The following is a 16,866-nucleotide window of genomic DNA, read 5'->3' on the forward strand; positions in this document are numbered from 1 at the left end:
GTAAGTATTTGGTAAACAGCCCTAAACCACATCTTAGTTTACACTTTAAAGTTTTATCAGACTTTCCTCAAATGTTACTAAAACAAGTTCTATTATTTAAATTATTTACTCAAAGTTACTAAAACTACAATGTTTCTATATTAATGATTTAATTAATATAATTTGTGAAATAAAATGGATTTCACAAGATCTCAAATGAAGGCCCCTTATATTTATACTCTTACATACACAGTACATATGCATTGATGAATCTATACCAATTGACAAAAGTTATATGCATTAATGAATAAATACATTTTGTGTGGTTCTCATATAAATCTGGGTCTATATATAAAAAGACATTACATGTTTGCACCAACATCATGCGAGATACAGTTGGAATCAAACATTATCATCTGTCATCATTTTGACCTCTATCAGTGACACTTTTCTCACAACCTCAATAAGTGCGTCAAGATCACGTTCATCATCGATTACTGTATTATGTAAAATAATACACATAGCTATTATGTCATATATCGCCTTTTTCTTCCAAAAAACGGGTCGATCGTGCCACAATTGCAAAGTGTGACTGATAACTCAGAGGCACGTTCAACATCTTTTGTACATGTTTCTTGTTGCAAAGTAAAATATATTTTTTAGCTCGGTACATGAATCGTTTCCAATATAATACCCCATTTTAGATATATATTATCAAGCATCAACCATGTACTAACTCTTATGTCATTCTTTTCCTTGAATTTCATAGGAGCACAATGAGCAATAACTTAAGCATGAAGAAAAGATGGGAAAACTTCAACATATTAATATCATAGTTGGTGCTTGGTAAAACAAAATAAGCATGCGTGACAACTTCTCGAATAACCAATTGTGATCCACTATTACAAAGTCATCTATTAGCATGTTAAATATGAGTTTTCGAACAGACCTCCTAAAATTTCAGGGCCCAATTATACTTGTGTTTGTGCTTGATTTATATAAATTTGTGAATCAACCTCAATAAAAACCTATCTAATTTTTTTCAAAATTTTAGAAACAAGTATTTAATTTCAGAATTTGCCGATCAAAAACAAGAACAACTATTCGACGTTCTTCTCATTTTATCATTTTAAATGTTTTTGTTGTTTATTACTCATTACATGTTGTCTGTAGTTCTAGTATGGTGTATGAGGGCCTACAAAAATATTCGGACGTCCCTGACTATTACCTACAAATTGTCTCCCCCCCAACTTGACACCTATCGTAATGATAAACAGTTCGTCTCGTCGTGACCCTGTAGACCATCCACATGGAGGTGGTGAAGGAAGGGCCACGACGTTCTGAACCCAGCTCACGTATGGACAATTTTTCAATCTATAGTGCATAAAATCTGAGCTTTCCAACATTCATGGAACATCTATGTTTTCATTAAGATAGAGAAATTTCCAAACATCATTTGTCGTTGATGATCTCAAATATTTCTTTGAAGATATTTCCACTATTGCTTGACAAAATCCCTTCAGACTTTCAAGTACTGTTTACTTCCCTATTTTAACATATACGTGAGTGTCATCTGTTGATGAATGCAAGTCTCACGATAACTATGTTGCACAGCGAAGGTACATGTTTTCATTTCAGTGGTCATTATGTATTTTCATCTCATCTGTTAATCATAAGGGTGGTGTCCGATTGGTTTAAGTTTGGACTCTAAAGGTCAAAAAGTGCATGAAAGTCTCAGGTTTGAATCCAAAAAGGAATAAAAATCCCCTTGTGGCCACGGATGTTCAAATGCGGTTACTCCGGATTACCTGCAAAACGAGTGGTCATCCTGTGATTAATTAGTTTGTATAGCGGGTTGGATATCCAGGTTAATAAAAAAATGTATTCATATTAAAATACACATAAATGATATATTTTAATTGAATATGTTATTTACGTTATAAATTACTAAAAGTTAATATTATCGAGTACATTAAAATTAAATAAAGTTAAATGTTAATATAACTTTATTTTATTAAAATATTATTAACAATAAAAATATAAAATAAAAATACCATAAATCTTAAAATTAAAAGAATATTTTATAAATATCTAAGAAGTCACCAAAACTCGGCTTAGGTTTTCAGAGGCAACTGCCCCATTTCGACTTTGATCTCCATTTGAGGTTATCAGCAGCTCGTTGCATCCCAAAAGAAGGAACAGATACTGGAGTTCGATCGCCATTAATCTTCCCAAGTTTTCCAGTATCGAAATGCATCGAAGAAGCCATATTTCTTTATGCAAATTACTCAGCAGAAGCCCTTTTGCAAGATCTTCAAAACCCACATCCCTAATTGGTTTCAAAGCAATCACTACAAAATCATTTCACCTCTTTTCAAACCCGACTACTTTCCCTCCTTCAAATTCTAGTTTCGAGAAAGCCCCATATGCCCAATTCAAGATCTATCGGTCATACACTGTTGAAACTGACAAAGTTGTTGATGAAATCAACTTGAAGTTCGCAGAGGCAAGAGAAGAGATCGAAATGGCGATGGAATCAAAAGAAACTGTTTATTTCAATGAAGAAGCTGAATGTGCTCGTGCTGTGGTTAAAGAAGTTCTCGATATGTATGAAGGATTGCTTTCGAAATTGCCTGAAAAGGAAAGAGGGGGAATACAGAGGTCTATGGGGTTGAAAATTGAACAATTGAAGGCTGAACTTGGACAATTGAATGAATAATGAGGTTTGTTCATTTGGGGCTAATCTGTTTTCTTTCATGTTTTCAAGGAATTAGCTTTATTTAATTATGTTATTTGCTATGTTGAAGATGAACTGACAAAGGGTTCTGGTGGGAATCCCCAATTTTATGAGAAGATAATGAATGATAGCCATGATAAAGAATTTTAAGTTAATAATGGTTAAATTTTCATGATTTCTACTGGTTTTAATGCATTATCTTGGTTTAATGATGTTGTTTATCTTTGTTGAGGATGATTTAGGGTCTGTTTGGTAATCGCTTATCGGTTCACCAACCTCACTTACCTTGTTGGATAATATTCTTGGCCATCAAAATGGATCATTGGTAAGCATTGCTTATCGAGTAAGGGGCCGTTTACCAAGTTACGTTACCTTATTGGATGAATATGGCAAGAACCAAGAATCTTATAGGGCAAGAGCTAAGGCAAGGACCGAGAGTCTTACCAGGTAAGTGAGGGCGACGAATCTTACCATGGTTAGCGCTTACCTAGTAAATTGTTGCATACGACACCGTTTTGGTGGACTAAAATCTTATATGGTTAGTGATAGTGTTGAATTTTACCCATAAACGCTTATCCGAGTAAACGTTTGATAAACAACCCCTAAGAGTCTTTTCCCCCGTTTATTAGGTAAGATTCTTGGTCCTTGGCATGCGTCTTTCTGGGTAAGATTCTCGGTCCATGTCATGCTCACCTGGTAAACATTTGGTAACGTTCCCTACTCCCCTTAATGAGTGAACTCATGAGTTAAAGAAACATGATGCTCTAAGTTTAAGAAGAAGGGTGGACTTAAAAGATTCAAACATGTTCCTTCCCAATTGAAATGTATGAGATTTGGTCTAGTTTTTTGATGCCTAAATGTTTGTTTGATCTCAAAATGGATACTAAGTTATTACAAGAGTAGATAAACTAGGGTTTTTAGGGAATAGTGCATGTATTATAATCGTTAACAAGTTCGATACTGTTGGATTCCCACATCAGTTACATATGGACCATAAAACCTGTATATGTGTAGGAACTCCCCCGTCTATATAAGGGCTCTTTTAATGGATTCCACGTATCCTCACAATGCTAGTGATGTGTAGAGCTTTATTGACATGCTAAACTTCAAAATGGATACATCATGCGGAAACACAATCTTGTTTTGAAGCCTGCATTGGGAAGATGGGACCGACCTTCGAGTAACAAGTAAGATTAAGGAGGTGTTTACTGTAAAAAGAAATTGGGTAAGCGTTGATTGGGTAAGTGATCAGAATGATTAAGAGGCTCTCATGATATAGTGCAAAATGAAATATAATTGTTTGGTAATTGTTTACAATGAAATTAGGGCTCTTAATGGTTAAGGGAGATCCATGATACAAAATCATTCAGATAGTTTTAGAACCATTAGAGGCAGCTTTTTTTTTCTGCCAAACAAGATTCACCTCTTAACAATTCAGAGGTTGTTTCTTAATGAAACTATTAAGAGGTAAACAAACAACCCCGAAGATTTCGCAAGCCAAAAAGACAATTTGTAAACCAACCCCACCTATGTCCTATTTAATTAAAAGAAAATGCATTTTGTAAGTTGCGAGATGAGCGTTTGATTTTCTTTAGTGATAATTAGAACCTGTAACCTCTTACCGTCATCTGAATTTATAAGAGGTAAATCAACCTCTTATTCTCCTGGATCTTATCTCATATATGCCTCTCAATCACGCCCGTCAACAAATACACATCTTCTCTCAATCGATCCATGAACATGACTCGATCCTAGATTATGATCACGCACCACTCAATCAATCACGTCTTTGAAGAAACGTAAATTGATATGAGTCTTTCTCAATCGAGAAACGAGAACTGATTCATGCCTCTTCCAATTGGGAAACGTATCATTGATCCATCTCATTGACTCCAAGTGCTATTTGTGCTTTCAGACCCTCTCAATCCATCTCATCTAAATTTTAGGGGCCGTTTACTAAACGCTTATTTGGTAAGTGCTTACCGAATAAATTTCTTTATCAAATGAACATGACAAGGGCCAATAATCGTACCGAGTAAGAGCGATGAGAAAGATGGAGAGTCTTACCCGGTACGTGAAGATTACGACTCTTATCCAGATAAGCGTTTACCCGGTAAATTGTTGCATTCAATATGTTTTGATGTACTAAAAATCTTACTCATCAAAATAAATGTTAACTCATAGGTAAGCACTTACCGGGTAAGCATTTGGGTAACAGCCCCTTAATCATTCTACACCAAATCATTCAGCAATTGCCAAACAACCCCTCCATAGTGGTTTTTTAAAACGACTCAACAGAATCATATTTCATCTATAAAAATTATATTTTGCAAGTTGCGAAATGAAAAAAAAGGCCATATACGGATAACAAAGAACCATAAGACAGTATTACCTGGATCCATGTCGAAGATAGCGGGGCGGGCAGTCGTAGAATCCTGACGATTTTGATCTGAATATGAAAAAGCTGACTAAAAAGTGAAGATGTTCGTTTAAAATAGCTAATTTTGGTCGATTTCCGATGTGGAGGGTATCATTCAACCATAACATCCGATTTAAGCATACCATAAGATTAAAACCACGAAAAAACCCAAAGTTGATGAAAATCCATAATTCGAAATGTTCAAAGATTCTAAAAAACTCCTCCAAAGTTTACAGAAAACATCATCAACACATAACCTAAAACTCGACACGAGAAATAATCGTCTCCATGGCCTCTGCAACCTTCGTCTTAAGAGCTTCCGGAGACTCGATTAGATGAATAACTTCGGTTAGATCCATCGAATCGAGCAACATCTCAGTTACCTTAGCTGCATTCTCGCGCTCAATTTGTTCCACCAACGGGAATAGGTGTTCGCTGAGGATCTGCAATTTTGACAAGCAAAACGACTCTCAAATATTTTACACGGTTTTAGTCGAAGAAATCGTGTAAAAAGATGCACACTTGTAGAACCGTTTAAAAAAGTGACCACACATCTACTATTACTACTACTGCTCGTCACTATAACAAAATCGGATTTAAAGGACTCAAAAAATGTCCACATGTTCTAATAGACTGTTTTATAGGACTTAAGTTTATATGACCAAACAATTGTACATTCTATGTAAAAATGTTGCAATAACTAAGTTTGTATAAAACTTTTGGGTGGGTTAAAACTTTTACACGGTTGTAACACCATGTAAAAATGTGTATTTCAACCGGGTAAAAAAACGCATTATGTATATGTAAAAGTTGAAACTATTTTACTTTCGAAAGTTATTATATGGCAAAGAACAATACCCATCGTTGGTTTTGCGGAGTAGCGAAAGCCAACACCGAAGCAAATTTTCCGCGGTGATCAATTGGTCCGGAAAGCTGGAGATTAACTTGGGACGACGACGATGCAATATCAAAAGGCACTTGAAACACGTCGTTATCCATGAGAGCTTCAACCATACGATTGTCCGCAACAAATCGCCCACTAAACACATGCCGGAAAAGTTGGCTCGGGCCATCGGGCATCGGCTAAATTTAAATAACACAAGATGTTATAACTGTCAGAAAACACATTCAAAACATTTATAAATCCGATTTTATTGTAATACGGATAATTATGTAAATACGTGCACCTGTCGAGACATAGCATGTGGGCTCGGTGGGCTTATTGGAGCCGAGTGATTCTCCGATCGACCTCGCCTTAGAGGCACATAAGGGATCATCAAGAAATTTGAAGAGTGAACACCAGTCATTATCCCATAACCAGGACGAGGTAGCAACCGTGGACCACCTTGACCCAAATATAGTGGTTGGGGGGCTAGGTTAGGTGCACCAGGATGAACCCAACTTGGACCAAAATGTGCCTGAAATACATCATTACAAATCCATAAACTCAAGTAACATAATGTCATAGACCAAAGGGTCTGCATTTGGGTTACAAGTAGAACCCATTTCCAATACATAAGGGTCGGGTTCAAATGCCACCAAGGCTAAGGAGGGTGTACGAGTTCATTGTTGTATATAAATTAAAAAAAGAAGTGTTAAAGAACGGTAATTTAGATAATTACCCGTAGTAGAGCCATTCTTTCGGCTTTAGGCTGAGCGATCGTGACATACAAGGGTTTGCGCCCGACCATCTTTCCTTTCATCTCATCCATCTGATTCAACACATTGAGTAGATAAAACATACGGAACTCACCGAGCCTATTATACCCCACTTAGAAGCGAACTCTTAGGGGCTGTTTGGATCATGAGAATTGAAAGGAATTGGAATGTCCAATCTTTTGACCAAATTCCAAGTAGAGTGTTTGGTTCATGAAATAAGACTATGGAATCCTTTCAATTCCAGTCGATTCCTTCACGCATAGATTTTACAATTCCATGGCAATATGCTAGGATTTCAATTCCTTTCCTACAGATTCTTTCCCTAATCCAATTCCATTCAACCAAACGCAGTCACAAGGCATGGTCAAATTCCATTTCATTCCCTCAAAGTCAATTCATTTGATGAATTTCAATTCCATCGAATTCCATTCTACGAACCAAACGTCCCCTTAGGGTTTGTATATGATGTATTTAGGTAATTTAGAGTCACGACGCTACTACCCTTACATGGTACGATTCGTGCATGGTCACTAAAGTAACATACGTATAAGCATCTATTACCAATCTGAACACTAACCGTGTAAAAGTTACCACCCTCGTTTACCGAGTATGATTCTTGGTTAGCAAAATGAGACAGTAAGACTTACAGAGTAAGCAAGAGACGGTAAATATTCAGTTACCATCAGTAAAAGAAGAGAAGGTAAACGTTTGGTATAACGACCCATAAGAATAAAGACAGACAGACGTATGTGTTAAAGAATCGAGATAACTTACAGCCCTCTTAGCCTCGTCCGGTTTCGAAAAAGCAACAAATCCAAAACCCTTGCTCACTCCTTTTGGATCAAGCATGACCTAAAAGTTTTAAACCAAAGTCAACATCAGTTATTGATATGATAACCTGTAAATAAACCAAAAATCCCACTTAAAAGTAGGGTCTGACGAGTAAGATGTACACAGATATGACCTCTACCTCAGAAAATAGGGTTACAGTTTCCATGAAAACCCCTAGGAATAACAGCATATGGTGAACATATAACGAGCGTACCTTGCAAGATTTTATGGTTCCGAACTCGGAAAACAACTCCTCCAACATATCATCGGTTATGCTTTCATCAAGATTTTTCATGTACAAATTAGCCTCTCTAATAATCTCATACACATTCGCAATATTCCTTCTTTCTTCTTGGCGAATAAACGGGCCAACATAAACTCGCTTATCGTTCATCAACTTTCTATTTAACGTCCTTATTGCAGTTTGTGCAACTTCTTCGCGATCAAACTGTACGAATCCATACCCTTTTGATTCACCATTGCTATTAACAGCAACTTTACAAGTAAGCACGGTACCGAAAACAGCAAAGGTGTCGTATAGAAACTTGTTATCGATCGATGAATCCAAATTCTTCACGAAAACGTTGCCGATCCCGCTTTTTCGCGTGCTGGGATCGCGATTCGAAAACATGATCCTGATTTGTTTTCCATTAATCCTTGTGAAGTTCAAAAGCTCTTGAGCTTTTTTAGCTGCCATAATAACAACAACTTACATTTGTAAGTATTTTCACTTGATCTTCGAGTAATAAGATCACAAATTTTCACCATTTTATTTATATATAATTATATAAATGGATTTATTTATTTAAAGTTAAAAAATATATTTTATATTAATTTTGTTATATGTTTTATAAGATTTATTAGAATAAAATAAATAATACAATTAAAATAATAATAAAACTACAAGAATCTTGTTCAAAGAGTTAGGTTTTTATTAGATTATATGGTTTGATAACAACATATCATCAATAATAATAAAGTTTATTATAAACTACAACAAAATTGGGTTTATAGGACACCCTTAATCTCTAAGTGTTCTAATAGACCATTTCATAGGAATTAATTTATAGGACTAAAATATAAAGCGTCATATCTAAAGGTGTTGTAATAAGTTTATATGACGCTTTTGAGCGTCTTAACAAGTTTTTTAGGATATTTTTAATACAAAGTGTCGTATTAGCAACTTTATAGGACACTTTTGAGAAAGTGTCCTATAAACTCAATATTTTATAGGACATTTGTTTTTATAGGACAATTTTTCAAATAGTGTCCTATAAAGTTGCTAATGGGACGTTTTATATTGAAAATGTCCTAAAAAACTTATTACGACGTCATATAAACTTATTACAATGCCTTTAGATAGGACATTTTATTTTTATGGTCCTATAAACTAAGTCTTATAAAGAGGTCTATTAGGACGCTTAGAAATTTGGAGTGTCTTATAAACCCGATTTTGTTGTAATGATATATAAAATGTATACTGTGATGTTCTGAAAATGTTATATAACAAGCAGTCAGTTAATTAGTTCAAATCGAAGTAGTCAAACAAACAAATAATCGTGGGAGAATGCATACCATCTTGTGCGTTATTGTAATTCACATAGCCATAGCCAAGTGAAACCCCTTTCTCTCGATCACAACAAACCCTAACTGAAGCAACTCGCCCCACTGTACTGAAGAGATCAAACAATTGGCCTTCGGTAACGTTACCATCCAAATCCCCAACATATAACGAACTGTTCACAAAACCATTAACTGGCGCAAATGTTGAAGGGCAGACCATCCTCGTAAGTGCCCTTGTCACAGACATCTCCGCCATTGTTACAAAGTTATCTAATCTGCTTTCTGCTTTTCTGCTTTCTGTTGATTAAAAGTTAGAGAGTTAACAACCTGACAAGAAGTCAATTAATTAAATGAACGAAATCAACTTAGGGTTAGCGATTAACACACAAACTAATGTAACTGAACGCTTATCATGTCACTGTATCTTAATTGGTGAGTATGATAAAAATCGAGAATCTTATTGGGTAAGTACCGATGATGATGACTCTTTTCCAAGTAAAATTCCTCGCTCTTTATCATGTTTTGTTACCAAATAAAAATCTCGATCTTTGTCATGTTCACTTGGTAAGATAAATAACCAATTAATACTTATCGAGTTAGTACTTGATAAACAATCGTGAATCAATGAACTTTTTGATGTGTTATTTAAGGTTGTTTTATTGCTAGAAGGAAGAGGGTGTTTGGGATTGCTTATAAAAACAACTTATGACTTATTCCGGTGTGACACCGGTAATAAGTATTTTTGAGTGTTTGGATAAACAACTTATATCGGTGTCAAACTGGTAATAAGAAGTTTTTGAAGAAGTTAAATTTTTCTGACTTATGATAAGTTGATAAGTGTTTTTGTAGAAAAGAATAAGTTGTTTCAAATAAGCAATCCCGAACACCCTCGAAGATAGATGTGACGAGTGTATACATTTAACATTTAGCATTTAGAGTAAACTACAAATTTAGTCCCTTTGTTTTTCAAAAATAAAATTATTTGTCCCTGTTGTTTCAAAATTACAAGATTGTCATCATAATTAGCAAAAAGGTTCAAATTTAATCCCTTTCTCTAATGGTCGTTAAAAAATCTGTTAAATGAAAAAAAAAATTATTTTTTACTCAATCAAAAACTATATGAACCAAAATCATAAAATCGATTTTGTTTAGGTAAAAGATAAAAAATAAATAAAAATATTTATATGTGTGTGATTAGAGAGACACAACTAATGTGAAACCATTATATGAAAAATGGACGGTGGGATTGGGTACACGGACTTGGGATAATGTGAGACATAGTTGTTTTCGTGAGATACGATTTTTATATTTGAATTTCACATCAAAACACTGTGAAAGTAACATTCACAGTGTTTTTGATGTGAAGATTAGATTTTTTTTACTTTCACAACATTTCTTTATGAAGTTTCAAATGTAAACACTATGTCTCACGAAAACAGTCTTGTCTTTCGTGAACACAACTTTTAAACCACGTGTGCAAATGTTGAGGTGATCATAAATAAAAATTCTTTTTTATTTTAATTAAATGCCCAAAATTTCTAAATTGAAATAAATGACAAAAGCATTTTAAAAATGGACAAAAGTAAGAATTTTTGAGTTTTTTTTAACAGATTTTCCAAAAATAAATTCTAAAATAAAAAAAAGTAAGCGAGAAAATATAATATCATTTAAAAATTAAATTTGTTTTAAAAAAAAATTCAATTTTGCAACTCGAACACCTTCAACCAACAAATCAAGTAAATGAATAATCGTTAGAAATCTCAAAATCAAGAAATATGTTGGAGTTGAATAATGAACTTGGAACATTCGTGAACAATTTATGATCCATGATAAATTGATACATTATTCATGATGAATGATACACATTTTTTATGAATAATACACCATTCATGATAATAACACGTAAATGTATGAGGACAAGTGAGGTGTTCTCCTCTATCCCCTTGCTATAACAAAATTGATTTTATAGGATGTCTAAAACTTAGAATAGTCCTAAAAAATATTTTATAAGACTTGAGTTTATAGGACCAAATCAAAAAGCATCACATATAAAAGTGTTACAGTAGCTTTATAAGACGCTTTTAAGCGGTTTAACAATTTTTTTATAACGTTTTTAAAATAAAATGTTACGGCAGTTGAAAAAATGTCTTATAAACGCAAGTGTCCTATAAAAAGATGGGTTTATAGGATACTTCTAAAAAATGTTATATAAAATAGCTAATAAAATACTTTATTTTAAAAGCATAAAAAAAAGCTTGTTAAAACATCTAAAACGTCCTATAAGCTTATCATGTAATGTTTTTAGATAAGACGCTTTATAATTTGGTTCTATAAATCTAAGTTTTATAAATTGTTCATTTAGAACGCTTAAACAATCTAGACATCCTATAAAGCCAATTTTGTCATGATGTTTGCTTCATACCATAGCTTAGATTTTAATAGAACATGCCCTTTTTTTAATACAAAAACACGACTCGATAAGAAAAAAGTGTCTTTTCCTAACACAAAAATATGCCAAAATTTGTTGAAAAAACATTTAAAATTTAAAAAAACATTTTATATGAATTTTTTTAAAATTTTTGTAGCCAAAGAAAATAAAAAATAAAAATATATATATGCGATGTATGTACGAAATATTCTAATATAGAATCGTACCTTTGACTGATCGTTTAATTGGGGATTTTCAAACCAAATTCGTCACAAGAAAATCTAACGATCCTTGATTTCCACCTGTATTTCCTTTTTCATAAATTTCAACAAGACTTGCTTTTGAGAAATTTTACTTAGATTTTTGCAATCATGTTCTCCTTTGGGTAGATCGTCAACTGGGATTCGGAAATTCGTTCAAAAAAGAGAATGTTTGTGGTTTAGATTTTAGAAGAATCGATAAGGAGCATATGGACAGAAAAGATTGTTTACGATCGGAAATTGAAGGCTTTTGAGGAAACAACGGTGCATAGATCGAATGTCGTTACAATTAAGGAACGAAATATGTTGATAGTCAAGAAACAAAAGAGTCTCTAAAAGCGGAAATGGAGGACTTTTGAGGAAAGGAAGGTGCATAGATCAAAGGGCGTTACGATTGAGGGCAGGAATTTGTTGAGATCGCCGATGGACCAGAGTAGGTGTTTAAAAGAACCAAGGTAAATACAATGATGGTTTTCGGATTTGAATGATGAGTTAAATAGAGTTTTATCGAGCCAGATCATGAGGATTGTATAGGGTTACATTGGGACTAGAAGGAATATAGATATAGCGGAATCACTCTTCACGTGTTCTTTGTCGTATTTACAGCTGTCAATAAAGTAATGGATCGAGGCCAGGATGGCGCGTTAAGTTAACTTGCTTCACGCGGATTGAGTTTGGGTCGTATCGGAAATGGAGGAATACATATGATCGAAAGAAATGTTTTCCACGTTTCTTATTTGGCACAATCTCTGAATTTTACAAAAAAAACTATAAGAGATACGCCCATAAGTCAATAGCTAATGTATGACTCCAAGTGAGTACTCACCATAATGCCCCGACTCTGTGACTACTCTTTTAGTTACAAACTGAGGACATCAAAACTTTTCACTTATCAAACAAGACTAAGGGTCTGTTTGGCAGTTGGTGAATGGTTTGATGCAGAATGATTAAAATGCTCTTATAATATAGTGCAAAATGAAATATAATTGTTTGGTAATTATTCAGAATGAAATTAGGATGTTGAATGGTTAAGGAAGACTCAATATACAAAATTATTCAGAAGGTTTTAGAACCATTAAAAAACATATTTTTTTTTCCAAACAAGATTCACCTCTTAGCGATTCAGAAGCTGCCTATTAATGAAACTATTAAGAGGTAAAAAAATAACCTCTAACTCATATGCTCATGGATCTAATGCATTACAGTTTCAAATTACATGACTCAATACTTCAATGATAACACATTCAACACATGTAATTCTCAACAACTATGCAAATTTATGCAATTCATTATCCCAATATAAACAATGGATAATCAAAGCAGGGCAACCCTCTCCCCCCAAAATCCTTTGAATCAAGTATCTTTCAACAGTTGACATAACCCTGAACTCTTATATTACAAAGTACTCTCATTTAGTATACTGATTTATCAAAACTTTCGTTTATAGTTCAAAACCATTAAATATTCACCAACACATGATTTATCAGGGTTTCAAGTAACTGAGTAAATATGCATTTTCTCAAAATATTATGCAAACCATTTATCAAAGCACGAAATAGGTCAAAAGACCATCATGTGTTGCATTCAACCATCTGGAGACAAAAGCATAACAGCAGAACGAAGAGAAGAAGAGATGGAGAAACTTTGCAAGTAGTAAGAACATACAATACTTCAGTCATAACGTGTGATAGTACATCCAAACTTCGTAAAATAAACCCTAAAATCCAGCAAAAGAATTAAAAAAATGATCGAGAGCAAGAGATTGAGCGATGTAGAGACGATAGGAAGAAAAAGAAACTTGTGGTTCCATAGCAATTAAGCCAAAGGAGAATTGAGAGACGGGCGGTTTGGTTCGGATGGTTTACTCCCCAAACCACAAACCAACCGCAAATGGTGGTTTAGAAATTTTCCAAACCGAGCGGTTTGGCTACAGTTGACCAAACAGGTCAAACCAGACCATAAAAAAGTGGTTTGAAACCGAGCGGTTTGGCTACAGTTGACTCACCGGTTTAGGCGGTTTGAGGTTCTTATGGGTTTTAAAATTAGAATTTTGGACAAACATTGAGCAAGTTGAAAGATGATTTGGAATTTTTTATTTGATTTTTGACAGATTTCAGGATTTTATCAATTTAGATAACGTGCTCAAGTATGAAAACTAAATATATAATGTCTTAGATGAGCTTGGGTCATAAAAGTTGAGTCTACAAACATGAAAACTAAATATAATTAATATATGTGTATTTTTGGCGGTCGATTTGGTCCAGACGCTCAAACGAACGTTCAAACCACAAACTAGACTGAACGGTTTGACTAACTCTTAGACTGTACCAGACGGCCAGACTGCTTACACCGTCAAAAATGATCTGATTTGAATGGTCTAACGATTTTTTTTACACGAGATGAAGAGATGGAGATCATGAAGAAATGAAGAAGGTAAAATAAATGGCCGAGAAATTGAATGGTTTGTACTTGAGGTCAAACTTAAATTAAAAGCAAAATTACCAAAGAATCCCGTTCATAATGAAACATAACATAAAATTATTTAACATTTTAAAGTATTAAGGATTCTTTTGTTCACCAAAGAGTTATACTTCAGAGTCATTTTTTGAAGTCACTCTTCAGAGTCATTCTTCAGAGTTATTTTAATAGTACAAGTCTGAAGTCATCATTCAGAGTTTTACTTCAGAGTTATTTCAAGAGTACAAGTCTGAAGTCATTCTTCAGAGTTATTTCAATAGTACAAGTTTGAAGAGTCATTCCAAAGAGTTAGCTCACCCAAACTTTGAAGTCTGCCTTTTCAGATTTAGCTCACCCGAACTCTGGAATCTGAACTCTGAAGTCTTTTTTTTCAGACTTAGAATCTGAACTCTGAAGTCTTTTTTAAACTTAGAAAAAGAAGTCTGAACTCTGAATTCTTCTACAAGTCTGAAGAGTCATTATTCATAGTTAGTTCACCTGAATTCTGAAGTCTTTTTTTTTCAGACTTAGCTCACCCGAACTCTGAAATCTTTTTTTCAGACTTAGAAGTCTAAACTCTGATTTAGTGGGATTGATTTTATATTTAAGAGTTATTTCAAGAGTACAAGTTTAAATAGTCATTCTTTAGAGTTTTACTTCAGAGTTATTTTTAGAGTACAAGTCTGAAGAGTCATTCTTCATGCTTAGCTCACCCGAACTATGAAGTCTACTTTTCTAGACGGAGCACCATGCAGAGCCTTTGCATAGTGCATACTTCTGGCTTGCCTATACAGAACTCTAAAGTCTGAAGAATTTTACTTCAGAGTTATTTCAAGAGTACAAGTCTGAAGAGTCATTCTAAATTTACTTCTTAGTTTATATTTAATTTATTGATATAGTTTCATTTCTAAATTTAATTTTATTCCATGGATAACTTTATTTTAACTAATTATTGATATAGTTTTATTTCTAAATTCAAGTCTAAAGAGTCATTTTTCAGAGTTATTCTTCAGAGTTATATTTCAGAGTTATTTCAAGAGTACAAGTCAGAAGTAGCATCGTACTTTCGATGATCATTATATATGTAAGATAAGTTTCCTGACATGATTTAATTTTTTAAAATTACCCCGTGTAATACACGAGATCGAACCTAGGTGAAGGATATCCTTGATCACATATCTCAAACTCACCCATGAATCATGTTTAATATGAGAATTGATATGGTGTATCTCAGTCCATCTCATCCTAATATGCATCTAAGGGCGGCGATCCATTCTTATGTTTCTTACTTTAACTCTCATTCTCATTGAAACCCAACTATATATATATATATATATATATATATATATATATATATGAAGCGAGAGAGAGAGAGTCGGGTTCATAAGATAATGAATATGGACCCTGAATTTCACTAAGCAATACCTTAAATAATTAATACTAAAAATAAGTAAACAACGACATAAAGATAATTTAGTTATATACAAGTTATTTAAGACATTTATTTAATATTCTACATTTATCATATTTATGATTTTAATATAATTTAATTTTTTTAATATTTTATATTTAATACATTTAAAATAAGCACATTTAATTTTCATTTAAAAAATTCATTTTTTATTGAAAGCAATATTTAAAAAGATTTACAATTTTTACCAAAATCACATATGATTCACAATTAATTAAATTTTTATTTTAAAATATTTTCCTACTCATATGTGATCTAAAGCTTGAAAAATAATATACAAATTAAACATTAAAAAGGAAAAATAATGAAAACAGAATCATATGTGATGTGTAGCAAAACACTTTTAAAATGTAAATATAGAAGATCACGTGTAATTCAAAACAAAATTCATAATTTACGCATATCATATATAATGTTCTATATAATTAATATAATATGTGAATTTCCGCTATAATTAATATCACATATAATATATTGGCGTAAATTAGAATTTTTTTTTTCAAAAAAAATCGATTAATTATGGATATCATATATGATTTTTGACGAAAATTGTAAAACAAATCTTAAATAAACTACTTCAATAAAAATAAATATTTTGAATGAAAAACTAAATCATAAATATTTTAAATGCTGTAAATAATTTATACTATCTTATAAAACATTTAGCTAAAACTCTTAAAAACTCTTAAACTTGTTCATCCCTAGCCGATTTCATCACATATTTGAATTTGTGTAACTAACTGCAGATAAACACAATCAAATACAGGATAACCATCTCATTTTAAATATAAAAAATCTAAAATATAATTAAGATAATCATTGAGTTCTAACAGAATACTTAATTATTATCTTTAAAAAATATTATATTATTAAACCAAAAATAAATTATTTCATTATTAAACTTGAATTAAATTATAAAAAAATAATCTATATTATATTATAAAGCATTTGATAAAAACTCTTAAAAATTACTTTTTATGCGTAAAGTACTGTTTATTAATGCATATTACTTAAAACTCAAGATTACAAGTAGATGGTGCGTAAGTATAACTTATTAAAGCT

General features: G+C 32.8%; 2 protein-coding genes across 2 annotated transcripts; one reads left to right on the forward strand and one right to left on the reverse strand.

The window, feature by feature from the left end:
* The first annotated feature begins 2,092 nt into the window (after positions 1-2,092).
* LOC112511213 lies at positions 2,093-2,899 on the forward strand. The gene has a single exon (XM_025116734.1). The coding sequence runs from the start codon at positions 2,231-2,233 to the stop codon at positions 2,696-2,698; it is 468 nt and encodes a 155-aa protein (XP_024972502.1). The 5' UTR covers positions 2,093-2,230; the 3' UTR covers positions 2,699-2,899.
* Positions 2,900-5,392: 2,493 nt separating this feature from the next.
* LOC112510846 (polyadenylate-binding protein 2) lies at positions 5,393-9,444 on the reverse strand. The gene is made up of 7 exons (XM_025116195.1): positions 9,201-9,444; positions 7,840-8,315; positions 7,569-7,646; positions 6,758-6,847; positions 6,323-6,553; positions 5,994-6,218; positions 5,393-5,578 (listed from the first exon to the last, which is right to left on the reverse strand). The coding sequence occupies exons 1-7, from the start codon at positions 9,442-9,444 to the stop codon at positions 5,393-5,395; spliced, it is 1,530 nt and encodes a 509-aa protein (XP_024971963.1).
* Positions 9,445-16,866: the final 7,422 nt, after the last annotated feature.

This window comes from Cynara cardunculus (assembly GCF_001531365.2).
Source record: "Cynara cardunculus var. scolymus isolate 2C chromosome LG 4, CcrdV1, whole genome shotgun sequence".
NCBI classification, from domain to species: Eukaryota; Viridiplantae; Streptophyta; class Magnoliopsida; order Asterales; family Asteraceae; genus Cynara; species Cynara cardunculus.